Source organism: Branchiostoma belcheri, unplaced genomic scaffold (assembly GCF_001625305.1).
Source record: "Branchiostoma belcheri isolate BF01 breed outbred unplaced genomic scaffold, Haploidv18h27 scaffold105, whole genome shotgun sequence".
NCBI lineage: Eukaryota > Metazoa > Chordata > Leptocardii > Amphioxiformes > Branchiostomatidae > Branchiostoma > Branchiostoma belcheri.
In genome coordinates this window covers 944,278-962,672 of record NW_017802436.1, presented here as the reverse complement: position 1 = coordinate 962,672, position 18,395 = coordinate 944,278, and the positions used below count along the sequence as shown (strand labels likewise).

At 39.0% G+C, this 18,395-nt stretch overlaps 1 protein-coding gene across 1 annotated transcript in view; it reads left to right on the top strand.

The window, feature by feature from the left end:
• The window catches only part of LOC109477363, a 51,227-nt gene extending 34,324 nt beyond the window's left edge, over positions 1-16,903 (top strand). Inside the window, exon 4 of the mRNA XM_019778578.1 lies at positions 15,971-16,903. Within this exon, the coding sequence (XP_019634137.1) occupies positions 15,971-16,317 (347 nt within the window). The 3' untranslated portion in view covers positions 16,318-16,903. The remainder of the gene's footprint in view (positions 1-15,970) is intronic.
• The last annotated feature ends 1,492 nt before the right edge of the window (positions 16,904-18,395 follow it).

Sequence of the window (18,395 nt, the reverse complement as noted above, 5' to 3'; positions counted from 1 at the left end):
GCTTGATGCTGTCTTTGGTACGGAAATTGTAGGAATGTATTATGCAGACTTCAATTGCTAAATATATACTGTAGGTTACTTTAACAAGTTTGGAAGATTGTTTTTCAAGATGTTTCATTCCGTGAATAGTTTCATCAGGTAGGTAATTTAAAGGCACTGAGTAATTAAAGAGACTTTATAGCAGCGACACCTGTGCTGCAATGCAATGTGAGCCAGTCAGAATCGCCCTGAGGAAGGTGACAGACGGTCACCGAAACGTCGGCTGAATAAAAGACTTGGTTGTGTAAAAGGAATCTCCTTACTCAAGATGTTTCATTGTCAAATTGCAAAAAGGAACGCGTTATATATGGACCTAGATGGACACAAAGAACCAAGTGGAAAGAACTTTCTCTATAACCACAATCTTAACGGATTCTCGATAATATCAATCGATCACACGCTTATTTTGCTCTTTCCGACAGACAGACTAGGCGTGATTATACCAGCACCTGTCGTTGTTAGCTTCAGTTGTAATTCAACAGCCCGTCAGGTTGAAGTTCGTCAACTCTGTTTCGCATCTGGAATTGCCCGGCGTTATGGAGGCTTTACACTTAGCATCGGTATGAATTACCTTCAAAAAGTAATGGATTGACAGACGGTGGTGTCCTCAGATCACCTTTCGTATCAGACTTTGTATAGTAGTCTCTGACCTTCTACTGTTTGAAAGGTGCGCACATACACACACAGAGGGAGACACGCACACACACCCTCGCGCGCGCACACACACACACACACACACACACACACACACACACACAAACACACACACACACACACACACACACACAAACACACACACACACACACACATATATACACACAAACACCACACACACGCACAGACACACACATACACACACTTGCCCTTACGCTAAAAACAAATCTATCTAAACAATCCTTACATCATAGCCCAAGCCCTTGTAATGATATTAATGCATGTTCATACTCACTCGTGCCTATTGGCCAATCCCTCCATCTCCTCCTGATATTGGGTACATTTCGTCCTACAGTACACGTACTTACAACACGGAAGAGCATCCACCTACCCATTTACCTTCCATAACTACACATAAGGGCTTCATAATTGCTGATGCTATTACATGCAGACTTATGTAGACGTGCCACGCGGCATATACACCATAGGTACAATGCCTGGGAGGGGCATGTTATGTTGCAATGTATTAATCATACTACTACATGTATATACACTCAGTCGTACATACTAAAGGATACGCAGGCTAAAAGAAAAAAGGCAAGCCTAAACATAACTCAATGGTACAGCCCATTCTTTATATATAGATTTAGATTTATTTCAACTGACATGTTACAGATATGACAATGACAATGCAATATTAGCATAGACAGAATAAAGTTCAGTAACTCCCTGCTATTTTCTCTGGAAAATTCTAAATACGAGACATTGGCAAAAAATAAGCAAATCAAATAAACACATAAAATATATCTAGTTGCTACTGTCTCCTTTTGTGAGAACTAAAACTAACTTGATAATTCTAGCTCTTTCCTACGTATAGGGGCCTGTGTTTTATGGTGAATCGTTAAATAAGTGGAATATTGATGATAATTTCATAATGCTAGTTATTTGGCGATAATGTAATTATGTGCCTTAATAGGGTGTCTGCGTGACGCCGTAGGTGGCTTGATCTAATGTTAATGTCGGTAGATTACCTGATGATAACTATTGGGGCTGATGTAGAGCATCCAGCAAATCGACATAAGGTAAAAGTAATGGATTATCATTGGATTATAGATGTAATTTAGGCCGCACTTGGCACATCATGTGAATCAAAATGATGGTTAAAGAAACTGGTTTGACATCGAGCTTTTTTAATGCTGTCTTTAGGCCACACCAATTCATTTTGTTGTTTCTCGGACTTTTAAGTTCAAAAGATAGCAAGCAGACATCATAAAATGAGAGGGCTAGGGAGAAAACTTGAATATGACTGTATTTACTACATAACACTGAGTATCAACCAGGTCCTCAGACTTTGCTTTCATTAGGCTTTTCTAATTATCCATATTTAAAAAAAATCCGAGAACCAACAAATTAAATTGGTGTGGCCTTATTGAGTGGAATGTGTGTGAGTCTTAGGCAAAGTGACAATGCATTCCTATGTCAAGAACTCAGCATTCAACATTTCATCTTGATCTGAACGTCCTTGTACTTTTCCTAAAACAACGTAAAAATTATGTCATATTTATGTCCAATATGTCCAAACTTTAGAACAACCAATAATCTTATTGTACTGTCTACTTTAGTTGGCAAATATCTAAGTAAAAATGCCCGACTATATGCCAGTTTTCTAGATGTTAGTAAAGCCTTTGATTCTGTTTGGAGAGATTTGCAAATTGTCCCAATGTTTTAATTAATATGTACATGTGTCATTGTGAGCCAATTTGAAATCATAAATGGTGGCTTACGATAATCCATCTTGAAAAAAAAGAGTTGGAAAATGATGTCTAGTTATGACCTTTTATACTGATTTTGATTTAGTGGGTTTGGGACTATAAATAACGTTATGGGGCTGACTTATTCCCGTGTTGAAGAAAACGCAGCGAACCTGTCAGGACATGATGGCATAACGCCTAAAAAGTGGAGACATTTGGCATTCGCCCATGTAGCTTCAGGGGCCAAAGATGCTAAAGATAAGGCAAAGATAGCCAATAGAATCCTTTGCACAACTGACTTTTTTATGTGCCGACATTTTGACGGATTGTCAAGCTGCTTCTACTTCGCACTGCGGATAGACGTCGCTACAACGAGATGTTGCCTAGGAAAACATCAATTATATCACTATAACACTCCGACTCTCTATGAAAACAGACACCCCATCAATTTAGGAATGTTAAGACGCTGCCTGCGAATCTCAAGCAATGCGGCAAAGGAGAGAGCTTACATGGCTCTTGTAAGACCCTCCTTAGAGTACGGCTGTAGTGTCTGGGATCCCCACACCAAGGACCAGGTGAGTAGGGTGGAGATGGTCCAGCGTAGAGCTGCCCGTTTTGTCAGCAATGACTACAGACGTACAAGCTCTGTTTCAACTATGTTGCAAAACCTGGGCTGGCAGTCTCTGGAAGTACGTCGGAAGATCGCCCGCCAGGTCATGTTTTATAAGATTATACATAATGCTGTCTCCGTCCCACACTCAACCAGGATTGTCCCGGTGGCTCGATGCTCCCGCCGCATCAATCACACTCAAACATTGCAGGCCATCGCGAGCAGAACCAACTTCTACAGGCTCTCGTTCTTCCCCCGTACCATCGGGGAATGGAACGAACTTGAGCCTGGTGCGGTGGAGGCGGGGTCTCTCGCCCAGTTCAAATCTGAACTGGCGAGGACCCTGCTGCATTGAGTCACCCCATCATGTCTTGTATATATGTAAATATTACTAACGCACTAATGCACTTGTCCTGTCTTTAGCACACACAAAATCAGTTGTCTTATGTTCCTTTCTCAGTTATCCTTGTTTTTCCCTTTGTTTTTCATGTACCGGGCACAATTGTTACTAACAATATTGCGTAACGACTGCCAATAATACTACTCTGTAGTGCTGGGCAGTAACGAAGAAGAAGAAGAAGAAGAAGAATTTTGCCAAGTTCATCCACCTTACAATAAATCACAAGTTATGCTGCTTCAATATTCTTCCCCAAAAATGCATCCATCAGCTTTTGTCAGCTGAGAGTTCTTGGATGTGTCGGAAAAGCTTTTTGTCAGCTTTGGGGTTTTAGATGTGTCAGAAAGCTTTAGTAAAAGAGTAGCTGTAAGATAAGATTTCTTCATGCTGTGCGAATCCCTGGGTAGCCTGGAGATGTATTCCCTTAAAGGCGATTTCAGAGCAGCAAAAGTGGTAAAACTCTGAATAAGGCAATCTTTATGACATTGACACATACTGCTTCACATTAGCATAATCAGTATTTCATACTTTGCGTATTAAAAACTGCTGAAACAAGCCCCGAGATGAGTCCTTTATTTTCTGGGCGGTACCCTAAAAATCAGCGTAGGGCCCTTCCAGTAATCATTTTCCGTCAGCATTTTGGGTATTTTTACTCCATGTGGGTCACTTTACATTGGGAAAGTGTGGTTTCAACTCAGTATGTGACTAAAATATTGACTTTGAAAAATCAGGTTTCCAAACCCTAAAAACTGCACTGGATTCTCTTAAATGTCAGCATGAAACTTGGCAAACCTGGCGGGAGTCCACATCTATCTGTCATACAATCAACTACACCAGCAGGGCCGAATCAAAATAAATATTTTCGATTAAACGCTAATTTACCCGCAGTTTTCATAACATCGAAGACATAAAGGAGACTGGCAACGCAATTTATCAGATGCTAACATTAGGCTACCGTAGGCGTTACCAACTCTATTAGTCTGTGAAAATGGAATTTCTTAGTCATGATAAGGCCACACCAATTCATTATGTTGGTTCTCGGATTTTTTTTAAATGGTAAACTGGAAAAAACTAAAGAAAGCAAAGTCTGATAATCTGGTTGATGCCTCGGTTGACTCAGTGTTATGTATTAAATACAGTCATGTTCAAATTCTTCTTAGCCCTCTCATTTTATGATGTCTACTTGCTATCATTTGAAATAAAATAAAATGTCCTAGAAGCAACAAAATGAATTGGTGTGGCCTATAAAAGTAGGATTTATTTGCATTATTTCAAATGTACATCACATGGCACAAATGCTTCCCTCTTAACTGGGTACAATTTGGCACATCAAAATATCAAGAAACAATATATGAAAATCTTAATAAAGTACACACAATATTATTAAAATAATGCTTTGAATTCATACTTTATTGATACATGGTTGGGGGCAGTTATAGGAATAAATATAGGCCCCAACGTTTTGTCTTAAATAATACATTAATATATTCAGCCGTAGCTGGCAATAAAGCTAACTCAATCTACGTCTCCCATCGGCTGCGTCGGCCAAAAAGTAGGCTTAGTAACGATAAATGATATATAGTACCCCAGGTAGCCCTACCATGCAGCTTTATGGTCCATATACAGCCTCGTATGTGCTATTGAACCCCATGGTTATCCCCTTGACACCTTTGCTGAAGTTTGATAGTAGAAAAGCTTCTCTGCTCGTAAATATGTTGCCGTCAGACAACTCTCGAAGAGCATTACCCGTTATGCTAGCTTGGATTTCTGGAAAGTGTTCTCTTGATGAAACAGAGGCATCACATGGCATCACTCATACACAGGGATTTCAATGAATAACAAAACAATGCTGGTCCAACAGTTATTTCACCATCACTTTAAAAAAATGTTCTTTTGTTTTGTCTCTTCAGAATGCAAATTTACAAAAAGGCTCAAAGCTTAACACCAGAGAAGTAGTATCTAAAATGTTCTCATTATCATCACAATCATCATTCATCCTCCGAAGAGGTGGAGCCGATAAAGTTTGATCTCCAGAACTACTTTTTTCTAAAATGTTTCTAAGTAGCTAAAAGGAAGTCAAAATGTCATACATGCAACCCACTCGTTTGGGCATGTCCCCTCCTGGACCCTTTCAAACTGTAACATCACATTAAACTTTTTACAACCAGCATACTTTACATTGTAACTTTATGATGAGGTGCCTGTGCATAGTCATGAAGAGAGATTAGCAGTTCATTAGAATCTGTTAAGGACACCTGCGGTTTTATGACATGTGCCTGGACTAGCTCAGAACTTAAAGGTTATTTACTAATTGATGATTGTTCACACACCCACTGGTGACAAACTACTCTAATTGATGTAATTGCCATAAATTTGACCAATGGCATTTACAAGATGTTCACATCAAATGTTCGGATTTATGAATGAAAATTAATCTACATCTATGTTGATAGTTTCACGATTCGAATTACTTTTTCTGAATCATAAGGAACGTGAAATATTTAGCTGAATATCCACATGCCAAATTGTGCATACGTTTTGCAAACAATGGTTATATACTAGTATGCCAACCAAAGTTCACAAGGATTCCGCAAGTATGTTCATGATTGCCCTGGATCAATTGCAAAAAGTATCTAGCACGAATTCTACATAGTGTATATCGGGTAAATGATTACATAGATTAGGTTAACGGATGCTATAAAAAGGGCTATAAGCATACCCAGAGTAGGAAATGTATTTCATCTTCCCTATTCGTCTAAGTATCGTTATTACACCCCTTGAAACCCTTATTTAGTTCCCATACAAAACCTTTTGATAAGCGTGAAGAGCGTTCATCCAAGCAAGGATAATATTCGCTTCGTCATAGTCATTATCAGCATGTGACAATCACGTTTGGTTCGGAAATAGACCGGTAATACGCACTTCTAACGACCCCTGGAATGTACGAGTCCCGAAAACAATTATGCATCAAACGACAATGAAGGTTAGACATCCAGGTAATAAGATACGCCAAAATACAGTTACTCAAGCAACTGGATATGATTTTGGAAACAGTCAGACGCTTCAGCTAGTATCCACTGGCTTTCGTCAGTGACTGAGAGACAAGAGGAGAAATGCAGGTTTATAAGCACAACCTATTGGCAAGCTAACGACCCCTGGAAAGTAGGAGTTCCGAAAACAATAATGTATCAACTTTTAATTGTAGCACCGTGTACCTCAGGGCTTAGCTTGAAAGGAAAAACGCTGAGAATTAATGTGTTATGACACGACCTTCACGCTTGGTGTGGAAGGTGAACGCTTTAATAGCTTTAATTGAACGAAATAAATTTGTAGGGTAAGTTGATAACGTGCAAAGGTGTACGATAATTGCATCACTAGTCATAAACTAGAACAGTATAGCAACAAAAGTCATGATTCTACAGAATCAGATGGTTTGATCTGATTCCGTAGAATTAAGTAAGCTAAAAGTGGCTTTGACTGAGTGACAGAAATCTGTAGTCTAAGAAAGGTCTAATTTATACTTCGATTATACAAAATAAACATTATAAATAAAAAGTGGTAAATAGCACCATTCAAAGAAATGAAACAAGTTCAGCCTGTGGTTTGGAATCTATGGAATACATCAAATTTATTGAATGAAAGATTTATGAAATATCGGATCATTATTGTTGGAATGCATTTCCTGCGCTGTAAATTTAACTCTGCTCCGTAAATTTACATCAGCCAACTGTGTACTTCACAACCTTATTAGATACTTTGAGAAGTTAAAGCTATGCTCGAGACGTAGGTTATGTTGCTATAACATTCAAAATGTGTGAAAACATGTATCCTTCTGATTTACTATATTTATTCGCTGTAGAATGAATAGCTATGTCCCTTTAATACCCTTCTCAAAAAACCTATCCATTAGCTTTTGTCAGCCGAGAGTTTTTGTCAGAAAAGCTTTATGTCAGCTCAGAGAGGTTTTCAGATGTGTCAAAAAAGCTTTAGAGAAAGAGTAGCTGTAAGATAAGATATTTTCACGCCGTGCGCATCCCTGGGTAGCTGGTAGATGTATCACTGAAATGTCAGTATGGAACTCAGAAAACCTGGTGGGACTCTGTATCTATCTGTCATGTAAGCAACCACATCAGCAGGGCCAAACCAAATAAATATTTTCCATTAAACGCCAATTTACTGAAATATATGCGCCATCTTTAAACAAGGAGATAGAGCGGTCATAGAGCGATCCCCAGCAACTACAGACATGTTTCACTGACCTGCATATCCTGCAAACTATTTGAACATATTATATATAGCCAAATCATGAAGCACTTAGAAAGCTACAGTATATTGACGGATTACCTGCATGGATTCAGAGCCAAACGATCCACAGAAACACAGCTAATACTAACAGTCCATCCCTGGGTAGCTGGTAGATGTATCACTGAAATGTCAGTGTGGAACTCTGGAAACCTGGTGGGACTCTATATCTATCTTTCATGTCATTAACTACATCAGCACGGCCAAATCAAATAGATACTTTCGATTAAACGCTAATTTACTAAAATATATTCGCCATCTTTACAAAAAGGAGATAGAGCGGTCCCCAGTAACTACAGACCTGTTTCACTGACCTGCATATCCTGCAAACCTCTTGAACATTTTATCCATAGCCAAATCATGAAGCACTTAGAAAGTTACAGTAAGGTCACACCAATTTAATCTGTTGGTTCTCGGATTCGCCTCTTCATATTTTCTGATTTGCAAAAAAAAAAAAATAATAATAATGATAATTATGAGTTAACTAAAAAATGCTCATATTTTTCCCCCAGCAGTTGAGGAAAGTCAATGCACTGGTTTTATCAAAATTTCAAAATTCATTGTTTAAATATTAACCCAGTTGACTCCATGGCTCCTATCGTTGCATTTGGGGAGCCTGATTTGGGGCTATAGTAGGCTGCCTAGACCGGTTCTTATATTTTTTGCACTGTCGCTTCATATTTTTTCTGGAAAAATCCGAGAACCAAAACATTAAATTGGTGTGGCCTAACAGTCCATCCCTGGGTAGCCTGGGAGATATATCATTGAAATGTCAGTATGAAACTCTGGAAGCCTGGTGGGATGCCGCGTCCTCCCACGTAGACCACCTAACGAGGATAAATGGTTTAGATTAACTGCTAATTTACCTGCAGTTTTCATAACATAAAGGGTCCAGAGGAGGCAGCTAATGCGATTTATCAGATGGGTACATTAGGCTACCGTTGGGTGTTGTATATACATCACTCGTGTATAGTTATACATATGCTTTCAGCTCAGCGGTTAGATGTTTGAAAGTTGTAAAGTTTGACTAAGCTATATAGAAATCAACGCGTTGCATGTATTTTTGGCGTTCTATCTGTTAATCAATGCATGTTTTAGGAAGCTTAGACTGCTGTTAGACAAGATGATGCATTCAATATTCTCGCTTTTGTTATCAATAGTTTGTACAGTATGAGAATACCGACCAGCACTGTCGATGACGTCATAGACGATAAACCTGCTCTCTATACCAGTTTTATCAAACAAAGCCGCGTGCTTTAAGTACTCATATCATCATGCCCGCTTCGCTACGCGTAGTTAACAGCATTAACAGCTTTTATCTTCACAAACAGATGAACTGATGATGGAGTTCTCTACGCATGTTTGCTTTATCGTCGATCTTTTGTCTTCAAAATAAGTAACGAGTTTCATCCTACGATGTTGGATGTTTCAACTTTTTAAATGAGTGTGCCATATCCGTTTAAAAAGTTGAAACCTCCAACATTTCTCCTTGGTCAGAAATCCAGGTTGATCACCATTGAATTGAGCATCATTCAGTGGTCCTCTCGAAAATAATTCGATCCGGAAGCTCTTGGCCCTCTCGGTACTTAAAGCTGTTTGACCCCAAATAAAATGTTAGTGCAAGAGTTTTTGAAGTGAGTTGTTGGTCGTAACAAGCTTGCTTTCTAACCAATCGATGCTGAAAGGAAACGTTTTAAGATACTTAGTTATGATCAATACTGCTAAGGATGCTTGAGGTACGTATCAACATTATACGTAGTTCCCTATTAATTGAATCTTATAGGCCAAGAGGTCTTTCAACTGCGTTTTCAAGATGTTGAGTTCGTACTCTTTGAAGTTAAGGTCCATGAACTTTTTAACTTCCTCACAACACCAGGTTATTTTGTGTTGGCGGTAGCTGAGATTAAAAAGGAAACACAGACCTAAAACTTTTTGCAATAAAATCATTCATTCTTCGAATTCAAATTAACTTCCTGTCTTACGAAAAAAAATTGTAATATTCAGAACCGATGCTTAGATAATAATTATACTAGAGAACATCACCAATGGTCAGTCTTTACACATTAACCTGGTAATTTGGTAGCGTGTTTCTTGGCTGGCAGGACTGTTGGGATATCTCGGTGAAGGTTAGACATCCAGGTGATTAGATACGCCAAAAAGCAGTTACTCAAGGAACTGGATATGATTTTGGAAACGGTCAGACGTTTCAGCTAGTATCCACTAGCTCTCGTCAGTGACTGAGAGACCAGAGGAGAAATACAGCTGAAACGTCTGACCGTTTCCAAAATCATTTCCAGTTGTTTGAGTAACTGCTTTTTGGCGTATGTTAGGATATCTGTTTTGAGATCAATGCCCATTGCAGCGTCTCTGTTGTGTCTTCGTAGAAAGGACTTTTAAGTGGAAAGAGACCCCATGGGGTGCGGCAAAAGAAGAGATTCAAGAGTTGAATACGTGTGGATCACACCATTTATCGCCCAATGCGGGGGTGTGTTCATCAATCATCCTCAGACAGACGCGGTAAAATGTCAGACACGGCTTACAGTGATGAATGTGACAAAACAATTTTAGACTTCAGAGACCCTCACCAATCTGTCCACATCCGCACCGTCCCTTTGATTGATGTCCTTCGGAGAATTGTTTGTTTTTCTTTCTTTCTGCCTCTTGGGGGCTTCTTTGAAAAGGGAAAAAGCCATCAGATTCAATCTTAAAGTGAACGTGGGAGTTACAAAGAAAATCTAGAGTGTGGATTGAGTCAACTGATGCTTAGTGTGTGATAAACACATTCGAGTTGTTTTAAGATCTATTGTGGATATGATGTACTACGATATACAGGTATAGGATAAAAAGCTTTTGGTAGTACGTTTGCGCTTGGATTACAGATTACAGCATGTGAATATTTATTCAATCCCATCAGAACCGATCTTGAGGTAAACGTGGGAGTTACAAAGAAAATCTACAGTGTAGATTGAGTCGACTGATCCTTAGTGTGTGATAGAAGTTGCAAAGGTGGTAAACACATTCGACTTGTTTTAAGATTTATTATGGGTAAGATGTACTACAGATTCAATCTTGAAGGAAACGTGGGAGTTACAAAGAAAATCTAGAGTGTGGATTGAGTCAACTGATGCTTAGTGTGTGATAAACACATTCGAGTTGTTTTAAGATCTATTGTGAATATGATTTACTACGTAAGGGGTACAGGTATGGGATAAAAAGTTTTTGGCAGTACGTTTGCGCTAGGATTACAGATTACAACATGTGACATTGTGAATATTTATTGAATGCCATCAGAACCGATCTTGAGGTAAACGTGGGAGTTACAAAGAATATCTAGAGTGTGGATTGGGCCGACTGATCCTTGGTGTGTGATAAAAGCTGCAAAGGTGGTAAACACATTCGACTTGTTTGGAGATTTATTGTGGATACGATGTACCACGTAAGGGGTACAAATATGTGATAAAAAGCTTTTGAAAGTCGCGTTACAGAAAGAGTGTTATTCTAAGGAGCAAGTTTATTCCAAACGTTGACGATGGATGCCTGAATGTCACTTTTCAATAAACTAGATTTAGATCTGCCCCCAATGTGGTTTTTTGGTACCTCTTACTCACTGATACCGTCACTAAATCAAGCGGCAACAGATACTGAAGTTTTCCAAGTAATACTCATCTTTTATTTGTATTTATAAGCATTTATATTCAGGCCTCCGGGATGTTATCTCTGGCCATATGTCCGTGAAGATCCAGCCGTCCAGAAATGATCCCATCTGCAGTGCATTTGACCTTCGCCTTTTCAGCTTAGTTCAGTATGAATAAATCAGGATCGGGGGCTGGAAGTTTTACACTTCGCGACACGCTCGGTGTTTTTCATGCCCGGCCTAATGCGGACATTATAACGACACGGACCTTTGTAAGGCCACAGCAAGTAAATTTTATGATGACATCTTCCGCAGACTCCAAATCTAATGCGAGCGGTCGAAAAAACAAGGCGGGGCCGAAAAACACAAGGTTCCTACAATTTAAAATTTTGACTCAATTAAGTACAAATGGTTTTGATACGGTGGGAACATTACATGTTGACCACTGTCAGAAGGCAACAAAATTTCTTTTTTTTTCCAAAATCAGAACACACCAATTTAATTTGGTGCTTCTCGATTCGCCCTGTCCATATAATATTTTGGCCCCAATGGTTGAAGAAAGTCCTTTCCTTCCTAGTTGTTAAAGTTTTTAAATGTAACAATGCAATTTTGTTTCATTAAAAGTTCAAAATCTATTTCTTTGAATTATAAACCAGCCTGGTATGTTCATTTCACGGCTCATATTGTAAGATTTCCGGCCATCATGGGGTGCCTGTTTTTTTCGCCCTGTCGCTTCATATTTATATTTTTTCTGACAAAATCCGAGAAACAACAAATTAAATTGGTGTGGCCTTATGCGAACATTCTAACGACACGGACGTCTGTAAGTACATACACAACCCTGAAGATGGATCGCACTCCTAAGGCCCACCGGAAGACCGTGATCCACAGTAATGTCTGTTATATATGACCCTTATAACGTCGCCTCGTAACTGTGAGTAAAGAAAAGTCCACAGGAAATGTGTATTAGTACCTATGAATTACTGTACGGTCCGGCTTGCTGTATTCACGGTGCATTTACTGTGATATATAGTGTGATATCGCCGGTGCATTCATGCAACCGGGGAAAGAACAACGTCCTAAAGATCAATTTTGTTTGGAGTAACTTTGTATTCACGGTAGCAAAAATTCACGATCTGAGAAAAAATGACATGTTCACGGAACTATATATTCACGGTGGCAACAGGTGCAGTAAAACGAAAGTCCAGGAATTATTTGTTAGTTGCAATGATAAGTTCACGGTACAGAAGTGACAGGGAAAACAGTGCGAACATACGAGTAACAGTACATTGATGAAATTAGGAATTACAGTAGTCTTCTCCAGGTCAAATCAGTGGAGTGCGTTTCGTCAGCGAGAAACTTTACATAAAGTATTAATTGACATTGTATTTTTTGGTTGTGTTAATATTAAAAGATTACAACAATTAAAAGATTACAATACATGTGGAAACACAGAAAGCTACATTCTATAACATTGTGAATATATCCTTTGTCATGACCGTGCTTTGTGTCCTTAGAACGCAGACTACCATACTTTGGATAAAAATCACGAGATATCTTCTAAACTATCATCACTGAAACACCCCTCGTCCAACAATATCATTCAAAAGACATACTAGTAGTAAACACAGCACGAAAATACCATCAGCGGAAGTTGAAATATAGTTCACGTCAATTTACCCTAGAATATCCACATTTATTTGGCATATCAGTAAAACGTATCTCAACGTCGCCATGATATGCTATCGTATTGAATCACATCCACGACACCGATTCAAGTTGTGTGTTGAAAGAAGTGTTTGACTCAGCAATGTTATGTTACCATTAATAAGCCTTTTGACTGGGCGTTGGAATTTTGGGACTAGGATTCTGTTTACGAATGTGGAGATTTGCTGTAGATGTGTCAATTGTGAAGATGTGTCCATGATCAGTGAATGGACAACGTTTTCTCATATGATCCTTTGCTTAATGTGCAATAGATCAAGACTGCTTGCACAAAACACGGTATAAACAGTTCTTTTCCTTTAAATTGTAGAGTACCATTTGTATGGTACTCTACACCGGTTACTCTAATGATACCTTTCATAGTGACATTCTTTGAACGACAGAAAATCTTTATAAAAAGTTTGGAGAAATCTACTAAGACTTACTACTTCTTCACTCTTTCAACACACAACGGGCTTTTTGCATTTGTGCCTCCATATATAGTATATCCAAATGGATGTTTAATGGTCTGTTGCAGAATATTGTGTACGCTGTGTAGCCTGTAACCCCTCAGAGAAGAGAAACATATTTTAAATTTTAGTTTCATTCACCATGGGGTTAAGCGTTCAAGTGTACTAAAACATTCATTAGCAGAGCTGTACATTCGGGAGTACTAATTACATACAGGGCCAAAGACATAACACTCAGAATAGTGAAAGCTAACAACGTTAGGCACTATAATGATTAACGACACTAGACTATACCAATTTTATTACATGGCATCTTTCATCATGAATGTGCATCTGTAGTTATGTAAATTGAATGTTCATCAATGATGTACGATGATCACTATTTTATTTCATAGTATGTGTCAAGCTTTTACCTTGGCCCCTTTCAGTGTCCTATGCCCTACCAACCTAATGACATTATTTTTGAAATAAGAAAAAAATCCTAGGGGGTATTATTGTTTATTGTTTATTGTCAGTTTGCACATAAAAAAGTAACAGTATAAAATGAAATTATATACAAGCAAATATATGCTGGAGAGCCCAAGAAACCTGAAGGTTTGTCTAGTGGACTCTCCCAAATCCTATTAATTTTACGATCTCTTATTTACATACATTTATTACATTTACATTTAACTTGCAATGTATTAAGGGACAAGCAAACAAATTAACTCAAAATAGGTACAAGATAATATAAAGTTAAGACGGCGAATTAAATATCTAAACAATAAAGTAAGACAATCAAGAACATATCATATTGAACAGAAAAAAAATTTCCATTAGTCAAATCATAAGTTGTTATGAGTAAGAACAACATAAGAAACCAATATTAACACAAAGAAAATATCATAGCATAAGAAAACAAGGAAAACAAAAGCAAATCAGGAAGTGGTAGTTGGCTTCTCTATCAGGTCAGTATTCATAGCGAAAACAAAAGTATATATCAACGCCATTTCTTACTCATGTAAATTGCATCTTCTGGCAGAGTAGAACATATTTTGAATCAATCTCAGTCTGTTCCCTTGTGTTTTGATCTGACAAAGAATACGAGTTCGTTATGACCTGCCAGACTTGTAACTGTGATGAGTTTGTGATGGTGTAACGGCATCACATCGTGCGTCGTAACACCGCGGATCTCCAGGCACGCCGTCTGGACAGCGCCCCGTGACGATCTGGCTACTTCCCGAGGCTTAAGAAAATGAAATCTGCGTGTACTCTGCGCTACCTTTCCGCCCTGCATCAATGCACGCAGGTCCGATCTAGCCTGAGTGTCAGCCTAGTTAGCTGTCGTCCGCTCCCCAAGATCCGCTCCCCGCCTGGTGTTCTGGCGGGAAAATGTGAAACTCGATATACCGACGCTGTACGTTACTGGCGGGAAAATGTGAAACTCGATACCGACGCTGTACGTTACTGGCGGGAAAATGTGAAACTCGATACCGACGCTGTACGTTACTGGCGGGAAAATGTGAAACTTGATACCGACGCTGTACGTTAATGGCGGGAAAATGTGAAACTCAATACCACCGCCGCCTTAAGGCCTTGTTCTAGTAGGCGGGGAGCTGACGAAAGCTGACAAGGCTCAGGCTAGGTCCTACACGGCATTAAAGAGGGTTAGAAAAGCTGCAGCACTAGGTGGAGGGTAGCCCTGGAAGGTTAAGAACGTTATCCACAGATTTTGTAAATACTAATGTCAGTGATTGAGGCCCAAACTGGCGTTGGTCGAAGTCTTACAGAAATGCATCTGCCATAAGGGAAAAACATGTTGTTCTGATATTCATGTGACTTTAACGTACACATATTATAAGATGTGCGAATGGTATTCTGATTTTCAACGTTTTAGGTACAGCAGCTAGTACAGTGCGTGCTCAATGTGACATCTGGCGATTTACAGATGAATTGCATGCGAGAAATGATGTTGCATCGCTACTGCGACAGCTCCACCTACCAAATAGCAGCAGCATCACAAGCACACAGTCATGTACATGTATTTGTTCTATATTACTACGCTGTACTACTAATTTTATAATGCTTTTTGCAGCCAACAAAAGATCTGATTGAAAATTAGTCTGAAATTTCCGACTTCTTGTCAAAGGAAATTCAAACTCTACTACTGGATAAAATAATTTCCGGAAATTATTCTCCGTAATTTGTCTAGTAGTAGAGTTTGAATTTCCTGGTGTATTGTTTATCTGGATGTCTAACCTTTTAATATCAACGTCTCCGTATTACTAACTTCTTGTTTTTTTATTAGGCAACATAACATAACACAGTACAAAGACACAGTGGTGACGCACTCTAGCGAGATGCAAATCTTCACGCCACCACCGAAAAAAAAAGGAAATTAAAACTGACAATAACTTCTTGTTTTGCAGAGTCCAGACCACCCGGTTACCAGCCACCCTCCATCAGGACGTCCCGATCTTCACTGCTTCACGACGATGTCTCGGTCCGCTCGACGCTGTCCAGTTTGCCCACATACTCCACCACCAAGCTCCCGACTTTGGCGCCATTCGACTTCTGGAACGTGGCCTCCGTCATAGATCTCGCGAGATTGTCCGCCGACGAGACGAGAGAAGAGGAGAAGAGAAGAGGAAGGGGGAGGGGCAGGGCTAGGGGAAGGGGGAGGCCGCGAGGTCGTGGGCGGTACGCTTACAAGGGGATCGCCGACTACTGCTGCAGAAAAGGGTGCAACCGGCGCCAACTGGCGGTAGTCTGTTAAAAGAGGTGTAGGAAGGATTAAAACGTACCTGAAAAGAAGACTTAAACATTCAGACGTAATGGGAAAATTATCGGGAAAGTATAACGAAAACACGTAAGACCACAGGATTCAATGCTGAAGTTCAAATGAATATGTAGTGAAGCGTTTAGGTAGCTTCTGTTTGTATCTAAAAAGACTGCACCAGATTCGTATCTTTGTTCCAACAAAGGCTGTAGTAATATATTTTCGGAGTAAGGTAGGCAGGACTCTACCATGTACTAGACTATACACTGTGGTCAGGAATCTAGTTTAGAAGGGGATGTAGCCGAAGGCAGAGAACAATTAATTCATGACCAAATATATACTTTTCTCCTGGCCAAGATCAAGCTCTTTGGCAATGCTGATTCACAGGCAGACATTGGCCATCTGCTATCAAGGAGCGCTGTGGCCAGATATTGTGGCAATAACATATCAGATCTGTTGTACTATTTAATGAGGAAAAGTACCAACCATTACCTACAAACGACTAGTAGGAGTCATAGGCTATACTTCACATGTTAGGTAATAAGGATTGGATCTGTAGCAATGTCCTACATTTGAAAGACAATACAAACCCAAAAAAGGGAGACATTTGTTTTAAGATCTGGACGCAACTTGAGGGAAACAGCACTGTTAGCTTTGTATTAGTTTGACACATTTGAGATGTCCTTCAAAAGACACTACAAGTCTAAGAGAAGAATAAAGAACAACTGTTTGGCTCAGATTTACTGCACTTTGGATTAGAATTATTAACTATGAGCATGCAAGCTATCCAATGATGACATATCCTATATACGTACCCAAGACTATATTTCTTTTTAACGTTCATTACCCTGTAGTGTCATCAGGAGTTAGCTAAATGGCTTGTTCTTCTCACTTCCTTCCATTAGGGGCTGCAACCGCTAAACGACCAACTATTTGACAAATTGTCATGTTCAACAAATTATATAGAAAAATAACGGCTTATTCACATTGTATCGGTTGTCTGTTAAATCTTACTCTTGTACCCTGCACCATATTCAAATTGCAGAATCAAGGGTCAACGGTCAATTAGAGAGTGCCGTCTATACGAAAGGGAGCATCAATTGTCACGATGTTGTTCAAAGCAATATCTACGTACATGTACACTGTCTTTGAGGTGTCATGTTAATCGGATATCTTAATATAGCCTCAATCCTTGGATATTGAATCCGTGAAAATATTAGAATATAAAATTATTTATGGATAATTACCATATCAATTCAAGTCAACAAGGTTATCAGTATTACATATCTTAGGTTATCGTGAATGAGAAAATTAGAATAGTAATTTGGAACACATGTAAGGATATTCCTGAAAGACTCTCGATGTTTTAACGCAAAAAAAAATTAACAGTATAATGTAGCATCCTTGCATAAAAAACAAAAGCATTTTCATTATTTACTTTGAGGAAATAGGCGTATAATACTACAAATATAGGCAAGATTTATTTAATTTGGAAATTAGTATTGCTCTGGTCAAAATGATTGGCCTGGAATCTATCCTTAGAGTAACCTCCCTTCTAGTTCAAATAGATGTTAATGTTACAAAAGGGGGAAAATTCAAGTACAAATATGAGAAAAGAGCCGTTGTGGACCAAATAGTAATCTCACTTTGCCTCGGAAACTTAGATTCTGCACCAGTTTAACAACTTCATAATACGTTGGAATCGCCAGGAAGTTGAAAATATGCCAATTACAACTGTTACTATGGTGATAACAATTAAGCTTTTAAACATATGGAAAATGTGTAAACGGAACTTACAAACTATTCTCAATGTAGGAACAGGATTCTGACATCTCGTACTGAGTATGTATATATTTTATCTGTGGTAACTTCAACAAGAGCCGGCTCGCACAGTCCTGTGAGTCTAGACAGTTCACGGTGTTGCAGTTGACGAACAAAAGCAATGAAACTGAGACAACCTCTAAGACTTGTGAAGGATCAAAGAAAATCACGGAAAGATTAAAGGGATTCATTGAAAACTCTGCTATTAGTACTGACTTTACTGACTCCTCATTTGGTTTATCTACTAGATAAGT